Genomic DNA, 21,953 nt, shown 5'->3' with positions numbered 1-21,953 from the left:
GGGGGGGTTCTTGGCCACCCCGCAGGCTCCAGCGGCTCCAGCACCTGCTGCGGGACCTCATCCGCCCACTCGGGGCTCCTGCTGTCCCTGCCTCGCCGGGAGCATCTGCCGGCGCTGCCAGAGGATTCCTCGAGGGTGCCTCACGGCCGCCAGCACGGGAGCACCGCGGAGTTCCCCGGACGGCCGCGGGCCAGGGGCTCCTGGCCGAGCCCACGCGGGGATGCCTCTGCCAGGGTGGGCTTCACTCGGGGAGAGTGAGTGGAACCCCGCCGGGCACGGGGGCTGCCCGCTCCCCGGGACCCCGGGGTGCTCTGGGCGCCTGAAGCAGGGTGCTGTGCAGCCCCATCCGCACCGAGCCCCACTTTCGAGAGCTCTTGGAAGGGCCTTTTCCTGTGAGCGCGTCCTTGGGCAGCGCAGAGCTGGAGGCTGGAGCGCCGCAGGAAGGAACTGAGTCCAGCCCAGAGTCCGACTGTCTCCAGCATGACTGGACTCGTAGGAATCCACAGTGAGTCACGAATTCCCCCAAGACCCCCGGAGAACAAAGCAAAGCCACTGGCACAAAGGACATCCCCGGCCACTGCTCTGCGTCCTTGCCAGCTCCCTGACGGCACAGAGGACGCCGTGGGGTGCTGCGGGGACAGCTGGCCCTTCCCGTAACTGCGCTGTCCCCCTGCCAGCTGATAAGAGCCGCGGCGCGGAGGCGGCGGCGGCCGCAGCCCCGAGTGTTGGGAGCATCCCCTCACCCCGTTCCTGCGGCTGGGCTCCCCCGGGATGCGGCCAGCCGGCCCCGCGAGGTCACAGCTCCCTCGGCGTCACCCCGGCTCTGTCCCCCCTGCGCGGGGAGCGGCAGCCTGGGCACACGTGGGGCAGCCCGGGCGGAGGGGGACAAAGTCCTGCCGGGGCACCTTGGGCGCATGTGACGGCGGCAGGCAGAGCGGAGGGCTGGCACACACCGCCTGTGCCACCACCCCGCCCGGCCTGGGGGAGGGACGAGGTGACAGCACCCGGTCCCCGCCGCTCGGGACCCCGGGATGACCCCACACCCGGCTGGGCTGGCCCCGGGTGCCCCATGAACGCGCACGGGCTGTGCGCGGCGGGGTGCAGGGTGAGGGTCCCGCTGCTGCGGGGGGTGAATCCTCCAAACCCACCCGGGAGCGCCGGGAGAGGCCGGTACAGCGCCCCGATTGTTTTTGGGGTGCTGCTGCAGCGTCCCGGATGCCCCTCGAAGCCAAACCCTCACCTCCGGGGGATCGCACCCCACACATGCGGCACTGGGGGGCCCCGGGGTGCTGCAGCCCCCACCAGAGCCCATCCCCGGGCCGGGGCAGCTCCGGGAGCAGCGGGGCGGGGGGAGCCCGCAGCGCTCGGCTCCGAGGCGATCCTGGAGCGAGTTTCTTGGCAGGAGGCGGCCAGGAAAGGCAGGGACCGACCCGCGGCTTCCTCCGCGGCCAGCGGCACGGGAAGGGGCCGCACCAGCCCCCGACGTCGCAGGCTGGAGGACGAGTTGTCCCCGGGGGATGCCGGCTCACAGCCATGGGGTGAAGCTTTGCTGGCCCCAGAGGGGTCGGGGGGGCTTCTGGGGAAGGGGGCTCCACCCTCACCTCCCTGGGGTGGCCTTGGGGACATCGCAGCCTGGTCGCCGTTTGAGGGGGGGGGACACACCGAAGGGGCCGGGGGGGCACAGCCCTTCCCGGTAAGGTGCCAAAAAAGCAGCGACATCAACCCTGCACCCCCCGACACACGGGGTGGAGCTGGGATCTCAATCCCATCTCGGTGTGTTTCTGCAGCTTAAGGGGTCAGGGAGGCTTCCGGACATTTGTGCCCCTTGACCGGACATTTGTGTCCCCTGACCGGACATTTGTGTCCCCTGACGGGACGTTTGTGTCCCCTGAGGGGACGTTTGTGTCCCCTGGCCGCGGCTGGGCAGGGCTGCAGTGCCACCTCCCGGGAGCGCCGGCGGACAGACGGCAGCAGGCGGGCAGCCTCTACTCCAAATTTTAATGAAACAAATAAGTTAATCGAGTGAGGTAACTACAGCTGGCTCGGACGAGGCCGGGGGAGGGCTGCGGGGACCAGCCAGCCCCGGCAGAGGGGTCCTAAGGGTTAATTCCATGCTCTCACGGGGCGAGGGAACGAGCAGGGTCGGGGGGTCCCCAGTGCCCGGGGCAGAGGCACGGGAAAAGGAGTTGCAAAGCCCGGAGAGGAGCGGCGCTGGCAGCGAGGGGAGCGGTGGGAGAGGCTCAGGACAGATCCCGGCACTGTGGGGTCACTGCCGAGCCCCCCCCGGAGCCTCGGCTGCAGCCCCAGCCCCAGCCCGGGGCTTTGGCACAAGCCCGGTGTTGCGGGGCTGGGAAGCAGCGCTGGGACTGGGAGCAGGGGCAGCGCAGCGCGGGAGCTGGCGTGGTGGCTCTGCTGCAGGTGACATGCAAGGACACCGCCCTGTCCCCACCAGGCTGGCCCCCTCCAGGCCCGGCCCGTGCTCCCCGGGACCACAGAGGGGACAGGGACGCGGGCAGGGACAAACGGAGCGCAGCGGGATCCAGCCGGGACGGAATCCTCTGAGCAGGAGCAGGGGCCGGCACACAGCGGGAGGGGACGCTCCTTGGGGACAGCGCCTGTGCCTGCACCCCACTGCCCCAAAGCCACAGCCCCTGCTCAGCCCCCTGGCTCCAGGGCCACCCTCGGGTGGAGATTTTCCCCCTCAGGGCCTCCAGGGCCCTCCCGGGCAGCACAGCCCAGCGCTGGGAGATGGCGGGGGGTTGCTTATTGCCTGTGTCCCCTGGGGTTGCTCTTCCCAGGGGTGTTGCATATTAAGACATTATTGCATAAATATATCTATCTATCTATATGTCTCCTATATATATTGCCCTGGGAGCATGCACGGGCAGGCAGAAGGCTCTGCTGTGCTTCTGGAGAGGTGCAGCCCGGTGAGGGGGGACGGTCCCCTGCTCCCCCAGGCTGGGGACCCCGAGTGAGGCGGGTAAAACCACGCTGGGTCATGTCCCCACGCCCCTGCACTGGCAGCAAGAGGGAGGTGGGGCCTTGCATAGCTGGTGGTGGCCCCGGCTCAGCCCTGGGGGACCAGGCAGGACCTGTCCTGAGGGCTGGGGTTCAAACCAAACCCCGGGAGATGGGGCTGGCCCGGAGCAGCTCCACCACAGCTGGGGAGCACCCAGGACCCCAGAGATGGGCGGTGTCATCCTGCAGGAAGCCAGGAACATCTCAGGAGTGTCCCAGGAACATCCCAGGGCATCCCAGGAACATCCCAGGAACATCCGAGGACATCCCAGGAACATCTCAGGAACCTCCCAGGACATCCCAGGAATACCTAAGGAGCACCCCAGGAACATCCCAGGAACATTTAAAGAACACCCCAGGAACATCCCACGAGCATCCCAGGAACCTCCCAGGACATCCCAGGAACATCCCAGGAACACTTAAAGAATACCCCAGGACGTCCCAGGAACACCCCATGAACATCCCAGGACATCCCAGAAGCACCCCAGGACATCCCAGGACATCCCAGGAGCGTGGGCTGGCCGTGCCACAGGCGCCCCGCTGCAGCCGTGTCCCCTCCAAGGAAGGGCCTGGTTCAAGTAACACGGCGAGGGACAGCGAGGGACAGCGAGGGGACAATGCCACGCCGCTGGCGGTGGCCCACCCCGGCCGGGCAGGGTCCGTCCCGCTGCCTTGCGCTCAGTCCATGTTGGCGCTGGCCGACCTGGAGATGTTGAGGGTCTGTGCGGACACGGAGATGTCCTCGTGCTCCACGGGGCTGTGGTAGTCGGAGGTGATGTCGGGCTCTCCGGGCGGCGCCCGCACCGCGGCCAGGCCGAAGGAGTTCGTGGAGCCCTTGCGGAGGCACTGCGAGTAGAGGCCGAGCAGCAGGTCCAGCTTGTGCTCGATGGACTGCACCTGCCGGGGGCGCAGGGCCGGGGTGAGCCGGGCCCGGGGAGGGCTCGGCCCTCCCGGGAAAAGGGCCGGTGCCGGTGCCCGGTGTCCCCTCCCGACCTGCCGCTCCACTTTGACCACGCGCCCCATCATGCTGAGCTCGTCCACCAGCTCCGCTTCCAGCGCCGGCTTCTCCCCCTTCTCCCGAACCTTCTTGTCCGCGGGGAGCGCCCGATCCCTGCCCACGATCTGGTCCACGCTGGCAGGGAGGGAAGGGGCAGAGCCCACCCGTCATTCCCAAAGGCTCCGGAGCCCACCGGGGATGGAGCTCTGGGAATGTGGGAGAAGGCCCAGGGTCGCCTGCGGGGCACCTCACCGCGTCTGCAGGCTCTTGATCCTGCCCAGCATGTCCAGGTGTCCGGCCGAGTACTGCTCGATGACATCCTTGACGTCGTAGGGACGCAAGGTCTCCTTGAACTTCCTCTTGGCCACCAGGAACTTCAGGATCCTGCAGGGACGGCCGGGCTGGAGGCAGGAACGGGGGGTGCCCGGGGGCTCTGTGCACGCCGGGGGACACGGGAGGGGACAGTCTCACCTGACGGCCCGGATGAGGGTCTTCACTGCGGGCATGATGTCCTCAAAGGTCAGGTCGCACGGGGAGCTCCTCTCCTCGCCGCTGTCCTCCGGCGGGCAGTCGGCTGCGGGTGTCCAGAGCGCGTGGATTGCAGACCCCCGAGGAACATCCCCAACCCCGCGGCCCCTCAGCGTCCCCCAGACCCCTCCCCGCCCTGGGCCTCACCTTCGGTCGGGGTCCGCGGCTTGAGCCTCAGGGACGCTCGGAACCGCGTGCGGTCGTTGAAGCTCCAGCTTTTCTGCACCTTGGTGGGGCTGGAGGCCTCGGCCACGTCCTCGGTGCTGGGCGAGCGGTGCAGCGGCGGCCCCAGGTGCTGCTGCCGGCCGCGGCTGCCCTGGCGCTGGGAGCTGCCCAGCCGGATCCGCTCCTTGATGCCCATCTTGTTGCTGCGTGGGGACAGCGGGAGGGAGGTGTCAGCGCCGTGGGGACGGGGACGGGGTGGTCCCTGGGTGAAGTGGGGGGTGCTGAGCTCACAGAGAGCCCCAGACAGGTGATGGGCACCAACCAGGCCAGGAGCAGGCGGCTCCTGCAGGGGCGGCTCTGGGGTTGCTCCTTTAAAACGTTTTTTGCGGTCCCGAGAGCAGAGAAAGGAGGTGACAGACAGGGACAGAGGGGACAGACAGGCGTGGCGGCAGGGGACACACGGCAGAGACACTTCTGAGTTGGCCAGAGCTCTGCTCCTGCTCCATCCCTGCTGGCACGGGGCGTCCAAACCCGGCCAAGCTGCTTCATCCTCCTCCTCCAGGCTGCACCTCCCAATCCAGGCTCCGCTCCTGCCCTAACGCGAGTTCTGCTCCCAACCCCAGCTGCGATTTGGGGTTGGGGGGAAACACCGGGCATTGTTTATGCAGGACCTACACAAACCCCACCTTGTTCTGGGTGATGAGAGACCCCAAACACAGCTCGGGGGACACACAGGGAGAGACCCCAAAGCCGGGGAGGACACGGAGTGAATCCCTGTCTTGGGCCACAGTGTGAAATGTAAACAAAAGTGTGTGTTGTATTGTATTGTCATCTGTTACAACTGCTTGGGGAGGTGTTTTTCTCTTCTGTGACCCATTCCTGGTGACTCCGGGGGGAAGGGGCCGGTGTCTCCTGTTCATGGACAGCTGCCAAAGCAGGTGTGGCAGCGCTCCTCACCCACCCTCCCTGCGGGGGATATCTGCTGTTCATGGGCCACCCAGGCTCACCGAGACAATTCCATCATCCACTGGGAGATGCTGCACCCAGGGGAGGAGCCCGGCATTCCCAACGGGATCAAACCTGGCATTCGGAGCACCAGCACAGCCTGTGTGCCCGGGATTGCCAGAGGGACACCGGAGCCATCTCAGCACCGCTGGAGCCTTCTGCAGGATCATCTCTGCTCCACCAGAACCACACCTGGCACTGCAGGAGGGCTGCATCGGGCTGTGACCAGCGCCCTGAGCAACAGGGGTCAGGTCCTGCTCTGACTCTGGCAGGGTTTTCTTTTTTTGTTTGATTTTTTGTACTACCGCATTTTTATTTTTAATTTCCCTAGTAAAGAGCTGTTATTCCTACTCCCACATCTTTGCCTGAGAGCCCCTCAATTTCAAAACCGTAACAGTTCGGAAGGAGGGGGTTTACGTTCTCCATCCCAAGGGAAGCTCCGGCTTTCCCCTGGCAGACACCTGTCCTTCCAAACCAGGACAATCCCACACCTGCTGCAGGACAGGCTCCATGAAAACCAGGCATTTGGGGACATTCCTGAATTTCCTCAGCAAGGGCAAGGCAGGGATCCAGGCAGGGGGATCCAGGCAGGGGGATCCAGGCAGGGGGATCCAGGCAGGGAGGTCCAGGCAGGGAGATCCAGGCAGGGGGATCCAGGCAGGGGGATCCAGGCAGGGGGATCCAGGCAGGGGGATCCAGGCAGGGAGGTCCAGGCAGGGAGATCCAGGCAGGGGGATCCAGGCAGGGGGATCCAGGCAGGGGGATCCAGGCAGGGAGATCCAGGCAGGGGGATCCAGGCAGGGGGATCCAGGCAGGGGGATCCAGGCAGGGATCTAAGTAGGGATCCAGGCAGGGTCCAGGCAGGATCCAGGCAGGGCACAGGGCTCCCAGCCCTCCCTCGTGCTGGCAGAGGGGCTGTCCCACATCCAGGGGGTGAGAAGGGCTGTATCCCGGGAATCAGGCTGCAGCACACAGGTGGGATGGGATTTATGGGATTTACCCAGGCGCCGGAGATTGTCACCAGCAGCCCGTGCTCATCCGCGTTGCAGTGGGGAAACTGAGGCAGCAAGGGGCAGTGGGGAGAGCCAGCTCAGCCCAGGCCATGCACAGGGACCCGCAGCTCAGCCCCCAGCCGTGTCCGTGCTGCAGGCGCCCAGGCAGGGAGCGCATCCGTGCATCCCGAGGTTCCCGGCGCCGCTGTCCGGCAGCACGGGCAGGACACGGTACCTCCGTCTCCACGTGCCCCAGGTCTGCAAGAGCCTCCTCTTACCACTACAGATGGGGCTGGAGGGGCAGGGCAGAGACACAGGAGAAAAGAGAATCAGCCGGGGCCGGCAGGGAGCCCAGCGTCCCGGGCCGGCGCCTTCCTGTCCCCGGCAGTGCCAGCGGGCAGCGCGACAGCCCCGGTGTTTGTGTAGGTCCTGCATCAACACCTGCGCGCTTCCTCGGCTCTGCCACAAGGGTTTTCGGGGACGGCCCCCGAGCAGAGGGAGCGTGGTGGCCCCGCAAACCCCGCCGGGCTCTGGTGGGGGGCTCCCCGCGGCCGGGGGGAGAGCGTTACCTGAGGCGTAAACACTTGTGGGGCTGCGCGTCCTCCTCATTCCAGCTTGGGGGGAGCGGGGGGCACGGCGGGGTTCAGGGGAGGGTGGAGGGATGGAGAGGAGGAGGAGGGTGAGCGGGAGAGGGGAGGAGAGAGAGAAGATGAGATGTTATGAGAGGCGATGCTCGCGGGGAGATGGGCGGGCTCGGCTCCCCCCCCTGCCCCGAGGGGGGTTCGGTTCTTCCCCTGCTGGTTCCTGGCTGGTCACCGAGGCCAGGGAGGAGCCCCCCAGGCCCCGAACTCACCTGGGGGAGCAGGTGCCGCTCAGCCCCATGCCTGCAGCCTCAGCCCTGCCGACGCGGCATCCCGGGGGAAACTGAGGCACGAGGCCTCTCCCCACCTAACCCTGGCGCTGGGCACGTGTCCCGGCGGGGTGGCCAGCGCTGGTGGCACGCTGGGATCTCCTCCTCAGGCAGAGGGGACAAGGGACACGGCGCGGAGCAGCCGCCCCCAGCAGCAGGGCAGCCTCAACCCCTCTCTCCTCTCCTCGCGGGCACCGGGAGCCATTCCCAGCCCCAGGCTCTGGGATTTGCTCTTTCCCGAGCTCTGGAGCGCGGCCCCACGGCTCCATCCCGCCGGGACGGCACCGCTGCCCCGGCCAAGGGATTTCCTGCCACGCTCGGTCACCCCGTGCCACACCCCCGGGGTCACGGCCACATGAAACGGGCAGCGAGGTGACCTGACACAAGAGCCCAGAGCGTCCCTCGGGATCAAATCCGGCCCCTCTGGAGCTGGAACAGGGCTGGGAGCAGCAGGAGCAGGAGGGATGCCCAGCACGAGAGGGAGCAGGGCCAGTTTGGGGTGGTGGCACCTCGGGGCCTGGCCTGGCAGTGACAGTGACAGCGACAGCTCAGGAGGGCACAGAGGAGCGGAGACAGAGCAGAGAGGAGGGAGAACTCGGGGGCTGCCCCCTCCTACCTTTCCCCTGCACACACGGCCAGGCTGAAGCTTTTCTGGGCAGGGGTGAAGGAGTGATAGGGCGGTGGGGCTCTGTCAGGCCATTTTTTCACCTCTGAATTCCTAAATCCTCCGTTGCGCACCCGGTGCAAATGCTCAAACATAAGGACCAGCTCTCTGAGGTCGGGGCGAAATAAAAAACGGGGAGAAATTTAAAATTTCCGAAGCAAACGAGACCAGCGAAGCGAGGCTGAGCAGCGCTGGGTCCTCCTGGGCGTGAACCAAAGCAAAACCGGAGCAAAACAAAACAAAACAAAACAAAACAAAACTCAGCATTTCTGTTCAAAAGACGGCTTCTTAACTGGGGGTGATGGGGCTGGGGAAGGGTCCTGGGACAGGATTCCACAGAAGGAAGGGTTGGACGTGCTGAGAGGGGTGGATCAGGCGAGGACAAACCTGGGGCGGGGTGGGGACACGGGGACCTGTCACCATCAGATCCTGCTGGAGCAGCCGGAAGGGGAAAGCTCAGATCCAGCAGAGATCGAATCTGCCTCTGTGTGAATTCCACTGCAGGGAAAAACGGCTCCTGGCACAGCAGAAAGGGCAGCAGAGCCCCCAGGGATTCCCGGGATCCTCGGGAAATTGGGACTCGGGGCTGGGGCTGTTGAAAGCCCTGCCTTTGGAAAAATTAAGGATGGGACAGAAGGATGAGTTTGCCACAGGGCCAGAGCAGAGCAGGATGCTCAGGCAGGGCAGGGATGCTCCAGGGCAAACCCTCGGGATCCGGAAGAGAGGTCTGGAAAACTTCTGGGGAGCCTTTGATCCACCCACAGAGGCAAAATCCCAGGGATGAGGGGAGGGACACGCTGCAGGAACGGGATGTGGGGCTCCCACTGGATCCCCCCGTGTCCAGCTGGGTCCACACCTGGAACCAGCTCCTGTCGGGCTGCAGCTCCAGCGCCGCGGCCGTGGGGTTCCTGAGGCATCATCCCGCTCCCCGTGGTGCAGGAGGAACGCATGGATGGGGTGAGAGGGGGTGGGATGGGTGCTGGGCGCTGTGAGGATGATGAGGATGAAGGAGGGGGTCCTTCGGCAGACTCCCACGCTGGGAAGGTGTTGGCGCTGCTCGACCCCACCGAGCTCCCGGGGGGTTCCACGAGGTTCCTCCTGGTTTTCCAGGCTGTTCATCCCCCCCGGGACCCCCGGGACCCCCCAGCCCTCAGCCCCTCCCGCCTACCTGAAGGCGGGCAGCAGGCTGTCGTAGTAACACCACGTGGCCGTCAGGTACGCCCGGCTGACATCCGTGGAGTACAGGCGCCAGGCAGCCTGCAGGGCAGCGAGATTCCCGGGAATCGGGATCAATCGGGATGGGGGAACCCTCCCCGGACCCCTCCATCCATCTGAGCAACCCAAAGGATCACGGTGCTGGGTGTGGGGCCGGGTGTTGGGGTGGTTTTGCAGATGTAAGGACAGCAGAGCGTTCCCGGGAAGGGAAGGGAAGGGAAGGGAAGGGAAGGGAAGGGAAGGGAAGGGAAGGGAAGGGAAGGGAAGGGAAGGGAAGGGAAGGGAAGGGAAGGGAAGGGAAGGGAAGGGAAGGGAAGGGAGCAGGCCAGGCCAGCCCCACCTAACCTGGATCAGGTTGGCCGCCGGGGTCCTCCTCTTCTCAAAGTGCTTCTGCCGATGCTGCTCCTGCACTTTGAGGGCGAAGCCAGAGCCCAGGATCCCCTGGGGACGGGAGGGGACGGGGCCGTGGGTGCCGGCACGCACCGGGCCCCACACAGAGGCGGCTCTGCCCCTTCCCTCGCCGATTTTTGCCTGGGGGGGGGAATCCTCTCCCGGCCCTACTCACGGCGGGCAGGGCGAAGAAGGAGATGCCGAGCAGGGCGAATCCGGCCGCCAGCATCCTGCCCAGCCACGTCTGCGGCGCCTTGTCCCCGTAGCCGATGGTGGTCAGGGTCACCTGCCCGGGGACACAGCAGCGAGGAGCCTGGAGGGCGCTCCCCCCGCCACGGCCCCGTCCCGCCCTCCTGCTCCCCTCCCGGGGCCGGGGGGCCGCGGGGGGCCCGGCTTACCGTGCCCCACCAGAGGGAATCGGCGTAGGTGGCGAACTGGACGTTGGCGTCCTTCTCGGCCAGGTACACGAGGAAGGAGGCGAAGATGAGCACCAGGAAGCCGATGTACCAGGCGGTGATGAGCTCCTGCGGGGCACGGCGGCTGGGACGCGCTCGGGGACGCGCCGGGGTGGGGTGTGTGTGTGAGGGGTGGGGTGGGGACGCGCCTGGGTGGGTGCCTCCTCTCACCTTGCTGTGGGCGTAGACGACGGAGCCCAGCAGCTTCCAGGTGCCGCCGCGGCGGTCCATGCGCACCATGCGCAGGATCTGCAGGAAGCGCATGCTGCGCAGCGCCGACGTGGCGAAGATGTTGCCCTGCGTGCCCGCGGCGATGACGGCCACCGAGGCCACGAAGACGATGAAATCTGAGGGCGCAGCGGAGCTCAGGGCCGGGGTGGGGGAGCGCGTGGGTGATCCCAAATGCCCCGGATCCCACGGCCGTACCTATCACGCAGAAGGGTTTCCTGGCGAAGCGGAAGCGGCCGCGCCAGCCGCGGTAGCGGCAGCAGCAGCCGGCGGCCCAGACGCGGATGATGTACTCCATGCCGAACACCACGATCATCACGAATTCCTGCCCGGGGCGGGGGGGGGAAAAGGGGGTGAGAGGGGCAGGGAGAGCGGAGGGGCTCAGATTGGAGGGGGACAGCGAGCTCTCCAAATGAATTGGGCTTCAAAACGGATTGTCCCCAAAAGCCACCAGAGCCGCGCCGGGGGATCGGGGCGGTGAGACGGGAGCCGCAGCCGTCGGGGCTGCCTGAGAATGGCTGCTCTCCTCCTCGCCCCGAGCTGGGTCCTTTTCCTCCGCCGTCAGCATTGTCCTCCTACCTCCCGCGCAAACAAGCCCCCGTTCTGCTTACTCGCGGGAAAGTCACAAGGACCTTCCCGATTTAGTCTCTGTCACTCGGGAGAAGTCCCTGCGTCAGCTCTTCCTGACAGTTTGGGGGAAAGTTGCCTTTTTTAGCCCCTCGTGCCCTGCCTCTTCCAGCGGTGGATGCGCGCAGGGACAATGGTGGGACGGGCCACCCCGAGCCGCGGTGACACCCACGGCCAGGCCGCCCCCGGCGGGGTCACCAGCCACATCCCGGCCGCGGATGGGGTCACGGGGGCTCTGTCCGTGATCCCGCACGATTCTTTTAGGATATAAAGCCTGGGAGAGGGAACTCGAGCAGCAGCCCTGCTCCCACGGCACTCACCAGGATGAAGAGGCACTGGTTGGCCAATTTCTGGTGCTCCTGGATGGTGGAGAAGACCGACAGCACCAGGCAGCTGAAGACGAGGAGGAATCTGGAGGGACAAAAGTGTCAGTGCACAGCCCGGGGACCCCAGCCCGCAGTGTTACCCCCCACTCGCAGCCTGAGCCCCCCAAAGTCCTCCGCAGGTGGTGGCGGAGACGCTGGGGACAGGTTTTGCCCCTAGGTGGTGGCATGGAGCCTCCGGGGGCTCGGTGCCAGCTCTGCCGCAGCGCTGCAGCTCCTTAATTAAAGGCAGGGAGGGAGGCGGCGGGTGGTCCTGCGCTGTGGAGGGTTCTGGCGCTGCAGGAAGGGGACCAGAGCTCCTCCGGACTGTCCCCAGCATCGCTGCCACCGCGGGGACCTGCCAGCGACAGGAGTTGGGAACTGTCCCCAGCAACCTGGGGAAGTGCCAATCCAGGGGAAAAGTCCCCAGGAGCCGCTCTGGAGCTACTCCTCCGCCAGAGCAGGGCCCAGGCATGAGGGGCTTTGGCCCATTTAAAATAAAGAGGGGAATTAAAAAAAAGAAAAAAAGAAGAAAAGAAAAAAAGAAAAAAAAAAGAAAAAAAAAGTCGACTCTGAAGCTGAAGCAAATGAAACCTCCAAAAATACATTTTTTTCCCCTGATCCAGCGATTCTAAAAAAGGAAAGCGGAGGGCTTGTGCCACCGGCCCGCGTGACGGCGAGCCAAGGGCCACTCGCTGCTCCGTCACCGCGGCTCCGCGGCGGCACCGGGGGCTCTGGCCGCGCCGCGCTGGGTGGCACCGGCACGGCCTGGCTGAGCTCTGGCGGCCCTGGCACCCTGCCCTCGAGCTGGTGGCACCCTGTCCTCGAGCTGGTGGCACCCTGCCCTCGAGCTGGTGGCACCCATCTCACCCCCAGCGCTGTGTCCTCGTGGTGACAATGCCCAGGGGCCGTCAGGGGTGATCCAGGGGGTTCAGCGCCCTCGGGAGCACATTCCCATCTCTTTCTGTTGTTGAGGTGGAATTTTGGGGCAGGACCAGCTGCCTGGGCCATCCCAGCCGTCCCAAACTGTCGCAGTGCCGCTGGGGAGGCTCCAGGGGACGCAGCAGAGAGGGGACAACGCTCTGTCCCTCAGTGGCACCATCCAGGGCCCCTCCCCACTGCCCCCACTGCCCCACACGGGGCCAGGGGCTCTCAAACCCGGCCGTGGCACGAGGGGGACAGGTGGGTCCCCTAAAGGGGACAGGTGGGTCCTCTTCCCCCCAAAATGCTGCTGCAGGTGGGACCCACAACAATAAAATCCCAGGGAATGGGAGAAGGGCTGGATGCAGAGCAGGGAGGAGGGAGAGCTGGAGCCAGGGGTGTCACAGCCGTGTCACCGCCCTGGACAGCCACAGAGGACGGCGCTGCCCTCCCGGGCACTCCCCACCCGCGAGGCAGAAGGTTGGAGCCGGCTCCTCGTCCCTCTGAATTATTAATCGGAGTTGTTTTTTTCCCCTCCGGCGCAGCAGTTCTGGAATTAACCCCGCCGGGAACGGCGGCGCCCGGGGCGGGGAGCGCCGGGGTCCAGCAGCAAAACGCGGCCCGGGGCCGAGCTTCGCGCATCATCAGCAAGAAAAGATTATCCAAGCAGGATTTAGCAGGCAATTACACGGGCAGCGGAGCACAAAGCGGAGGAGAAGGCAGAAATGTCCCGGTCTGAAAAGATTCGAGCCCCTCGCCTCACCCAGAGGGCGAGGAGGGAATTCCCGGAGCCTGGGCGCACGCAGGACCCGCTCTGGGTGGCCCTGGCTCCCCAAAACTCACCCACCGTGAGGGAAACCTCCCAGCGGGCATCCCATAGGATCCGGGGAAGGATACGGGCGGGAGAGGTGCCAGGGGGCTGGCTGGGAAAGGAACTTTCTGGGAACGCATCACCTGCTAGGAATTAACTTGCAAAGCCTGGGCAAACGCCCCGGCCCGGCCGGCGGCAGCGCTTAAGCGGCTTAGGGAAGGGTCAGATGCCTGAAGGCAGCGAGGGGAGGCAGGAACCAGCATCCCCCCATCCCTCCCGGGCAGGAATTCTGCTCGCAGCCGCTCGGCCAAGCACCCAGAGGGGTTCCCAGCCTCTGCCCTCCACGGAACGCCCCTGGGGACCGGCGGTGCCAGGCTCCCGTCCCAATCCTCCGCTCTTCCCTCTCAGCAGGAGGAGCGGAAAAGCAGAGGAATTCTGGCAGGGAAATGGGGAAGGGGCAGAGAGAGCGGGACAGGAGCTCCAGTGCCCTGCTCCAGGATCCCGGGGGATGGAGGGAGCAGAGGCTGAGCCGGTGCTTTCCCCTCTCCCGAATAAAATTCCCATCTCCATCCCTCCTGCTGCTTTTCCAGCACGTGTCCCTGCACGGACGCGGGGACAGGACCCAGCAGGAGCAGAGCCCTGTCCTGGCGGTAATGAAACCTCCCCAAAACAGTAATGAAAACCCGGCGGGGAAGGCGAAACCTCCTCAATTAATCTTCATTAGGGTGGGCTTTGCCATCTGCTGCCGCCCGAGGAACAGGTGAGCCGGGAAAGCTGCTGAGCTCAGGGGAAGCAGGGCCAAGGCAGCTCCCAGTGCCCCCACAAACACCCCCGGGAAAAGCGGCTGCACCCCAAAACAGCCGGGGGAACGGGATCCTCGGAGCTCATGGGGCGGGATGGGGATGGAACAGCACAGCCCTGCCAGGATCTGTCCCTTGAGATTGGCACGGGGGTGGCAGGGTTCTTCTGGCCCTGCTTTGATGAACCCCTGGGACTGGCACAGGGTGACACTGGCAGGGCTGTCCTGGCCCTGCTTTGCCCGAATTCCCGGGATTGGCACAGGGATGACACTGGCAGGGCTGTCCTGGCTGTTCTTTGCCTGAATTCCTGGGATTGGCACAGGGATGACACTGGCAGGGCTGTCCTGGCTGTTCTTTGCCTGAATTCCTGGGATTGGCACAGGGATGACACTGGCAGGGCTGTCCTGGCCCTGCTATTCCCGAATTCCCAGGATTGGCACAGAGGTGACACTGACAGGGCTGTCCTGGTCTCGCTATTCCCGAATTCCCAGGATTGGCACAGGGGTGACACTGGCAGGGCTGTACCATCCCTGCTATTCCCGAATTCCCAGGATTGGCACAGGGGTGACACTGGCAGTCACTCCCGGTCCCGCTTTTCCCGAACCCCGTGGGGATGCCCCTGGCCGGGTCACAGGCGGTGCCGGGGCAGCGATAACTCAGCAGAAGTAAAACACCTCCCGCCTCAGGATAAACAGCTCACAGCTCTGGGAAGGCACGGATCCCTTCCCTGGTGGCACCACAGCGCCTCGGCCCTACCCTCCAGCTGTGCCACGGCTGGAAATTTGGGATTCGGACCAAAACTTCCCAGCGGCGATGGGGACGGCGCTTCACCCTCCGGGATTCACCGTGCCGCGAGGTTCGGCTCCGTGCGCAGCTGTATAAACAGCGCGTCCCATAAATCCCCGTCCCTCGGCCCCGCAGCCCTTCAGGAGAGGTGGAGCAGGAGGCCGGGGGATATAAATAACCGGGCTGTAGCGGCCCTGTTTGCGCCCGTAACCATGGCACGGAGCGTCCCACGCCGCCCAGAAGAGAAGCAGAAAAGCTCCGAGCGTTTTCCCCCGCGGGCAGCGAAAGCTGGGGCCGGAGCTCGGCAGAGGCACCGCGGAGCCCGGCGCACGCTCAGAGCCCGGCCCTGGCCCGGTTCTCGGCGCTGCGGGGGTCGGGGTGCAGCCCCCAGAGCGCTCCGGCTCTGCGGCAGGACGGGATGTTCCCAGCTCCCCGAGGAAAGCTGGAAGCGGGGCCGGGATGCGGAGCCTCTCCCGGGGTGAATTCCCACGGAACACGCGAGCCGCTGGCCCCAAAACCTTCGCGCTTTTGGGGGGGCGAATCTCGCTGGTGGCACCCAGCGGGCGCCGTGCCCGCGGGGAGCACGGTCACAAGGCTCCCGCGGCCCGTGCCAAGAGGCTCACACGGAGCAGCCGGGATAGTTTTGCTCTTGGATCATCTGGCAAGGAACGGGCTGGAGCGGGGGGAGGAACAGGAGTGGTTTTCCGAGGCACCCCAGCAGAGGGATGGGCGCTGTCAGCCTCCTCCAGCACCCAGGGGGACATTCGGGGCACAGCAGCTCTGAGGAGTCACCCCAAAGCTGGGACCCTCAAAGAGCGGAGGGGAGGTTTGGGATGGCTGCGGGAGGGAGGCAAAGAACCGAAAAACTCCCTGCATCCCACCAGGGCACCTGGGGGTCCGGCGGGAGCGGGAAGAGGAAAAAAAGGGGAAAAAAAAAAAAAAAAACCAAAAAAAAAAACCAGAAGGAAAAATCAATGCACCGGTTCATGTTGCGCCGAAGTCGCTTAATTTTATGCCCCGGTGACACCACATGGGGCTGGGGAAAGTGCTGTGCCGGCTTCTCCTCCCGCTGGCATTGCCCCCGGAGCAGCTCCCGTTTCAGCCCCGGGGGCACGGCCCCGCTGGAAGGGCACAGCCCCAGTGCCTCTGGCTGTGGCCATGCCACCACCCCAGCCGGGGGACACAGCGGTGGCAGCGAGTTAAAGCCATCAACGAGCGAAATTCAAAGAGGTGGAAGAGTTGAGAGTTAAACTGAAGAGTTTAAGAGAGGTTTAAGGGTTAAATTCAAGAGATTTTTTTTTCCAAGCACTGAGCAGGGATTCTCCTGCAACCCATCGGGGCTCCAGGCCTGGGAATTGCACTGACCAGGGTGGCACCGCCAGCATGGCAGGGAAGTGTTTTCCTGCTTTCCAAGCGGTGCTGGAGGGAGGTGACAAGGTCGGGGAGTGGCAGGGGTGACAAAGATCCTGCCCTGCACACCTTCTGGAACAGGGATGCTCCGGGGGGGATGAGATGCCACCGCCCCGGTGCCTGCCGGAGGGGGACACATCCCACTGCCACTGTTCCCACGGAGGGAGAGCTGTGCCTGGCACCCCTCACACAGTGCCCTGGGAGCTGCCAGCCCTCTGTCCCCACAAGGGACACCCAGCAGGGACAAAGCTCCTGTCCCCTCTCCCAGACAAACCCCACCAGCAGCGGGCACGGAGCCGGGCCTGGCACGGGGGACGCTGCTCCAGGCGGGGGATTGCGGCTGCTCCTGGTGCTGCTGGCTCAGTCTTCCCTAATTTGCTCCAGGTTAAACGGTTCTGGATGGAAATGTTCCTCCAGGCCTGGGAAAAGTGCTGAGCTGAGCTGCCGCTGCACCCAGCGGCCGTTTCATAACCACCAGCACCAGACCCCGCCGGGAGCGCGGGGGGCCGGGCAGCGGTGGGCAGCGGGAATAGCTGGAATTGGAGGCCTGGAAAAGCCCCCGGGGCAGCTCCAGGCTGCGGGAGCCCCCCCGGCAGGGCAGCCCCTGCCCCCGGGACACGCAGCAGTGCCCGTGCCAAGCCCGCAGCAGCTCTGCCGGGAGCAGGGAAGAGCCCTTCCCGCCGGCTAACGAGGAGGAGATTGCGAAAAGGAAGTTCTCATTTCGCCTCCTGGCTCTAAAGCCTCTGGCTTAATGCTCTGGGCTCCCTCCCGGATTTGCTCCGTAAGCTCCGGGGCTGGGAATTCTCATTCCGAGCGCTTCTCTTCATGGTCGGAGTGGGGCTGGAGGGGCTGGGGGAGATCTCGGAGCCTCAGAGTTCCACCTGCACGGGCTCCCGTGTCCTCACCATCCCCTCCCCGGAGCACGGCAGTGTTTGGGGACATCCATCGGACCCCCAAAGCGGCTCCAAGCCCTCCCAGCCAGGAATGATGCAGCCACCAAAGCACCGAGCCCGGAGCGGGAGCTGGGATAAGATTTGGGATCAATTCGCAGACAGAAGGAGGCCGAAGCCGGTCAATAACGGCGGTGGGCTAGGCCCGGCTCCGGGAGGGAAGCGCGTCACTTCTCAGCGGGTGTTTCTGCAGTTTTCGGCCCCGTCTGGGAGCTCAGCCTGCCCGAGGGGAGGCAGCGCAGCCGGGGCTCGGGGCACCGGCCCCCGCCGCCAGCGCTCGGGCCGGGGGCTCCGTCCCCTCCCACGCCTCGAGGGGGGGAAAGGGGAGTGGGTAACACCTTCCTCCTCCTTCGTTAAAACCCAGGGATTGCGGCACACAAATCATCCCCGACAACTCCACAGCTTTCGCAGCTCCCATCTGCTGCGAGAGAGAGAGGAAAAAAAAAAAACCCAAAAAAAAAAAACCCAACAAAAAACTTGGAAGGAGCCAGAAATGAGCAACGTTACGGGAGAGGCTTCGCAGAACAGATGTCCGCACCTTGCACCCACTGCGGCGTCTTCCCACAGGATTCGGGGGGTCCCTGGCAGGACTCTGCCCTGCAGCTGCCTCAGCCCTAAAATTAAGCGAGCAAATGAACAAAAATCCTCCCCAGCAAAGGCTGGAGACGTTTGGCTCCTGCTGCCGGCGGCTGCACATCTCGTGGAACAAAGCCCAGCACCCAGGAGCCGCGGGCCAGGCGCGCTGGGGTGGCAGGGGAGGGACTGGGGGGGCCCGGGGGGCTCTGCAGATGGGGCCGCTCGCCCCACGTGGTTGTTTTTGGGGTAAAAAGGGCTCGAACTGGGAGGAGGAGCTGGTGGAGGGCGCTCAGGGGTGGCCATCCCAGCCGGGAGATGAGCAGGGGCACATCCCTGCCACACGCCATGGGTGTCTACGCCATAAATCCCGGTTGCCTCCCCCGGCAGGGGGTTTTGGCTGCCTTTCCCTGCAGGAGAAACTCTTCCCAGGGTGGGATTTTCCACGCAGGGATTCTGGCTGTGGAGGTGCGCTCACAAATGGGCCCCGGGCTCCGTGTCCCGGCTCCCTGGGGAGCTCAGGTGCCCTTTCATCCAGTGACAAATTCCCGCTGCCAGCTGGATGTGCTAACTTAGGCGAGACCCATTTTCCTGCCTCTCTTAACGAGCTCCGGCTCCCGCACCCCAGAAACGACGCAGCCCCTCGGCACCGCTCCAGGCCGGAGGGAAGGAGGCAAAATTTTGGCTCATGCCCCCGTGGAAGGTCTGTGCCCACGCCTGGCACACGCCAGGCAAAGAGGGGAAACGCCTCCTGCCCCACGGCTGCCGCTGTGATGTCCCAGCCGTGTCCCCAGCAGTGCCACCGGGCCCTGGCTTGGCACAGCCCCACAGCACGGAGTCCCTCTGTGTCCCTGCGGCCTCCAGGAGTGTTGGGGACCCCCCAGCTCCCTGTCACAGCCCCCCCCGGGGCAACAACCCCGAGGGGGTGAAGCCGTGCTGAGCCCTGAGCTGAGCCCGCATGCCAAGAGCCGCGGGATGCTCAGATCCAGCCAGGGAAGCCGGAGCAGCGCCTCGGAGCTTGGGAAAACACAGGGAGCAGGGGAAGGAGCAGGTGCGCTCCCGGGAGAGTCCCTGTGGCCCTGGAGAGGGATTTCCAGCGCCGGGGATCGATGGGGAGCCGGGGACGGGCGCAGCTCTCGGGGTCCGGCAGGGACAGGATCACCCCCGCTGTCCCCATCGCAGCCGGACACTGCTCTGGGGTGGCACCTCCGCCTTGTCCCGGCGCCGCTGCAGCTCCACGACAGCAGAGGGTCCCCGGTCCCACCCAGACCTGTCACCCCTCGCGGCTCCCCTGCCTTTGGGGGTCCTCCCGCGCTCAGAGACCCCGGCCGGGGCCGGCGGCAGAGCGGGACGGTGACGCGGCTCCCTGCGGTGCCACCGGGAAGGGGCTCGGGGCCGCCCCCAGACCGAGTCCCATCCCCGGGGACGCGCTCAGCTCCTCTCACCGGAGCCTCCGCCGCGGGACTCGCTCCCCCCCGGGGGGCGAATCCGGCACCGGGACCGGCTCCGGCGGCAGGAGCGGCACCGCGCGCGTCCCCCCCGCCGAAGGCAGCGGAGAAACTTCCCTGCGGAGCCCCGCGGCGCTCCCGGTACCCCCGGTGCTCCTTCACCGGCGGCGCCCGCTCCCCGCCGCTCCGGAGCCCACGGGGCAGCCCCGGGGGGGGCTCGGGTGGCCGCGGCCCCCGCGGCGCCCGCTACTCACATGAAGACGTGGTAGATGAAAGCCCAGCCGCGGGGCCGCTCCAGCACGTTGTACAGGCAGTTCTGGAGGCGGCGGCGGCAGCAGCGCGGGGCCCCGGCGGGGCGGGGAGCGGCCCCGGGGCGCGGCCCCGCCAGCAGCCCCCGGCGGCGGGGAGGGGGCGGCGGAGGAGGAGGAGGAGGCGGGGGGGTCCCGCTGCCGGGGGTCCCCGAGCCCTCGGTCCGCACCGCCGTCAGCGCCGCCCGCCGCTCCCCGCCCGCCGCCGCCGCCCCGGCCATGGCCGCCCCGCTCAGGCCGCCGCCCGCCGCATGGCCCCGGCCGCCGCGGGACCCCCCGAGCCAGCCCGGGGCCGCTCCCGGGGCCACCTGCCTTTAGCTGCCCGCCGCCGCCGCCCGGCCCTCCCCCGCCGCCGCCCCGCCGGCCCGGCCCGCCCCGCCGTACCTGGCCCCCGCCCCCGGGGCTCCGCCGGACGGGGCGGGCGGGGAAAGCGCCGAGGGTGGAGGGGACGGGGAGGTGGGTGAGCTGCTGTGAGCCACGGTGTGGGTGCGGGACCGTGCTGGGGACGGGGAGAGTCCGGGGGCGTCCCGCGGGGGAGGATCCCGCACGGCATCCCGGCTGCGTCCCGATCCGCATCCCGCACCGCGTTCCGATTGCGTCCCGCATCTCATCCCAAACAGCGCCCTACACCGCGTCCCGAACAGAATCACATCCCAAAACACATCCCACCTTCATCCCAAAACACATCCCGCATCTCATCCCAAACAGCACCCTACACCGCGTCCCGAACCGAATCACATCCCAAAACACGACCCAACTTCATCCCAAACCATATCCCACCTTCATCCCACATCTCATCCCAAACAGCGCCCCACACCACACCCCAAATCGAATCGCATCCCAAACCACCCCACTGCCTCCTAAACTGCATCCCAAATTGCATCCCAAATTGCATCCCAAACTGGATCCCACACCTCAAACAGAGGGTGTGGAGCATCCCTGGAGTGAGAGTGACTACCCCCAATCCCCACGGGATGGAGCACCCCTGGAGGGGATGGAACATTCCTGGAGAGGATGGAGCACACCTGGATGGGATGGAGCATCCCTGGAGGGGATGGAGCATCCCTGGAGGAGATGAAGCATTCCTGGAGGAGATGGATCAGCCTTGGAGAGTATGGAGCATCCCTGGAGGGGATGGAGCATCCCTGGAGGAGATGGAGGATCCCACTCCCACCCTTCCTCCAGCCGGGCTCCAGGTGTTTCCCAACCAACACTCACAGCCTTTTTCTCTTCCACCTCTCAACCTCCCACCAACACAGCAGGGAAACTGAGGCAGGGGACTGGGAATTCCCTTTCCAAGCTGGATCCGTGCACCCTCGCACCTTTGGAGAATCCGAATGCCGCCCCCCAACCCCTCCAGGTTCTCCCGGAGCAGAGATGAAGTTCAGGGCTTTGGGCAGTGAATTATTTAGTGGCAGTCAGAGATCCTGGCACAGCGCAGGCCCTCGTGAGCACTGCGGGATTTTGGAGGTCTCGGGAAGCTCACACAATAAATAGTTTTATTTCCTCGGAGGAAATGATGCTGTTAAACCCACAATTCCCCTCCAAGGACTCCACAAAACCCCCAGGCAGACGGGATAAGAGCCGTGGAGGCTGAAATCCTGCAAATCCAAACGAAATTCTCCCCCCGTCCATCCCTAACTCCTTCATCTCCCCAAAAAGTGCTTCCTGGAGCATCCCCCGGCCCTTCTGGCCCCTGTCCCAGCAGAAGCTCCAGCGGGAGCGCCCTGACCTTCATCCCGCTGCCTTTGGAGCAGCACATTCCCCTCGCTGGAGGTTTCGGTTTCACCTGGGATTGATTAAAACCTCGGGGCTGCGGAGGGAGCAGGGTTGAAGTGACCTGGGAAGGACTTGGGTGTTCAGGGGGAGGGTGGGAATTGGGTTATTCCCGGGGCTGGGGGTCGCCACTCGCAGCGGGCAGGTCCCGTTCGCACCTTGCCACCTGCCCAGACCCCGGGAATCTCCATCGAGCTGGGAGCTGGGAGGTTTTGGGATGGAGCCAGGCAGTCTGAATCAACATGGCACCAACCCAGCCGGCAGGAGCGGTGGAAGTTTTGGGAAGGCATCCCAGGATTTGCTGGCTTTGGCCCGCACCTGCCCGGCTTTGGGGGTCCCACTGAGCCGCTCGTGCCCCCCCCCACCCCGATGAGAGTTGAAAGAGGATTCCAGAGGCCGGGAATGGCGAGGGGGAGGCCTCTGTGCTTGGAGCCTGCTGCCCTCTCGGGATTGCAGCTCAAGTTCCTGGCACGGACCGGCGGCCAGGATTTGCATCCACAGGATTTCCAGTAAGTTTTGCAGGCTTGGAATGCGGCTGCGGGGCTGCGGGGCTTGGGGACAGGGGCTGCGGCACCAGGGACAGCCGGGACCCCTCACCGGCACACAGGGAGCGG

General features: G+C 65.7%; 1 protein-coding gene across 1 annotated transcript; it reads right to left on the bottom strand.

The window, feature by feature from the left end:
• Positions 1–1,983: 1,983 nt before the first annotated feature.
• Positions 1,984–19,784, bottom strand: KCNQ4 (potassium voltage-gated channel subfamily Q member 4). Its single transcript, XM_058423537.1, has 16 exons — positions 19,706–19,784; positions 19,510–19,597; positions 11,515–11,605; positions 10,766–10,892; positions 10,511–10,686; positions 10,283–10,408; positions 10,060–10,170; positions 9,840–9,935; positions 9,448–9,536; positions 8,232–8,387; positions 7,275–7,319; positions 4,691–4,911; positions 4,487–4,589; positions 4,268–4,399; positions 4,012–4,150; positions 1,984–3,915 (listed from the first exon to the last, which is right to left on the bottom strand). Exons 1-16 carry the CDS (start codon positions 19,782–19,784, stop codon positions 3,697–3,699), a joined length of 1,998 nt encoding a protein of 665 aa, XP_058279520.1. The 3' UTR covers positions 1,984–3,696.
• Positions 19,785–21,953: the final 2,169 nt, after the last annotated feature.

Source organism: Hirundo rustica, chromosome 25 (genome assembly GCF_015227805.2).
Source record: "Hirundo rustica isolate bHirRus1 chromosome 25, bHirRus1.pri.v3, whole genome shotgun sequence".
NCBI lineage: Eukaryota > Metazoa > Chordata > Aves > Passeriformes > Hirundinidae > Hirundo > Hirundo rustica.
This window is presented reverse-complemented; position numbering and strand designations above follow the sequence as displayed.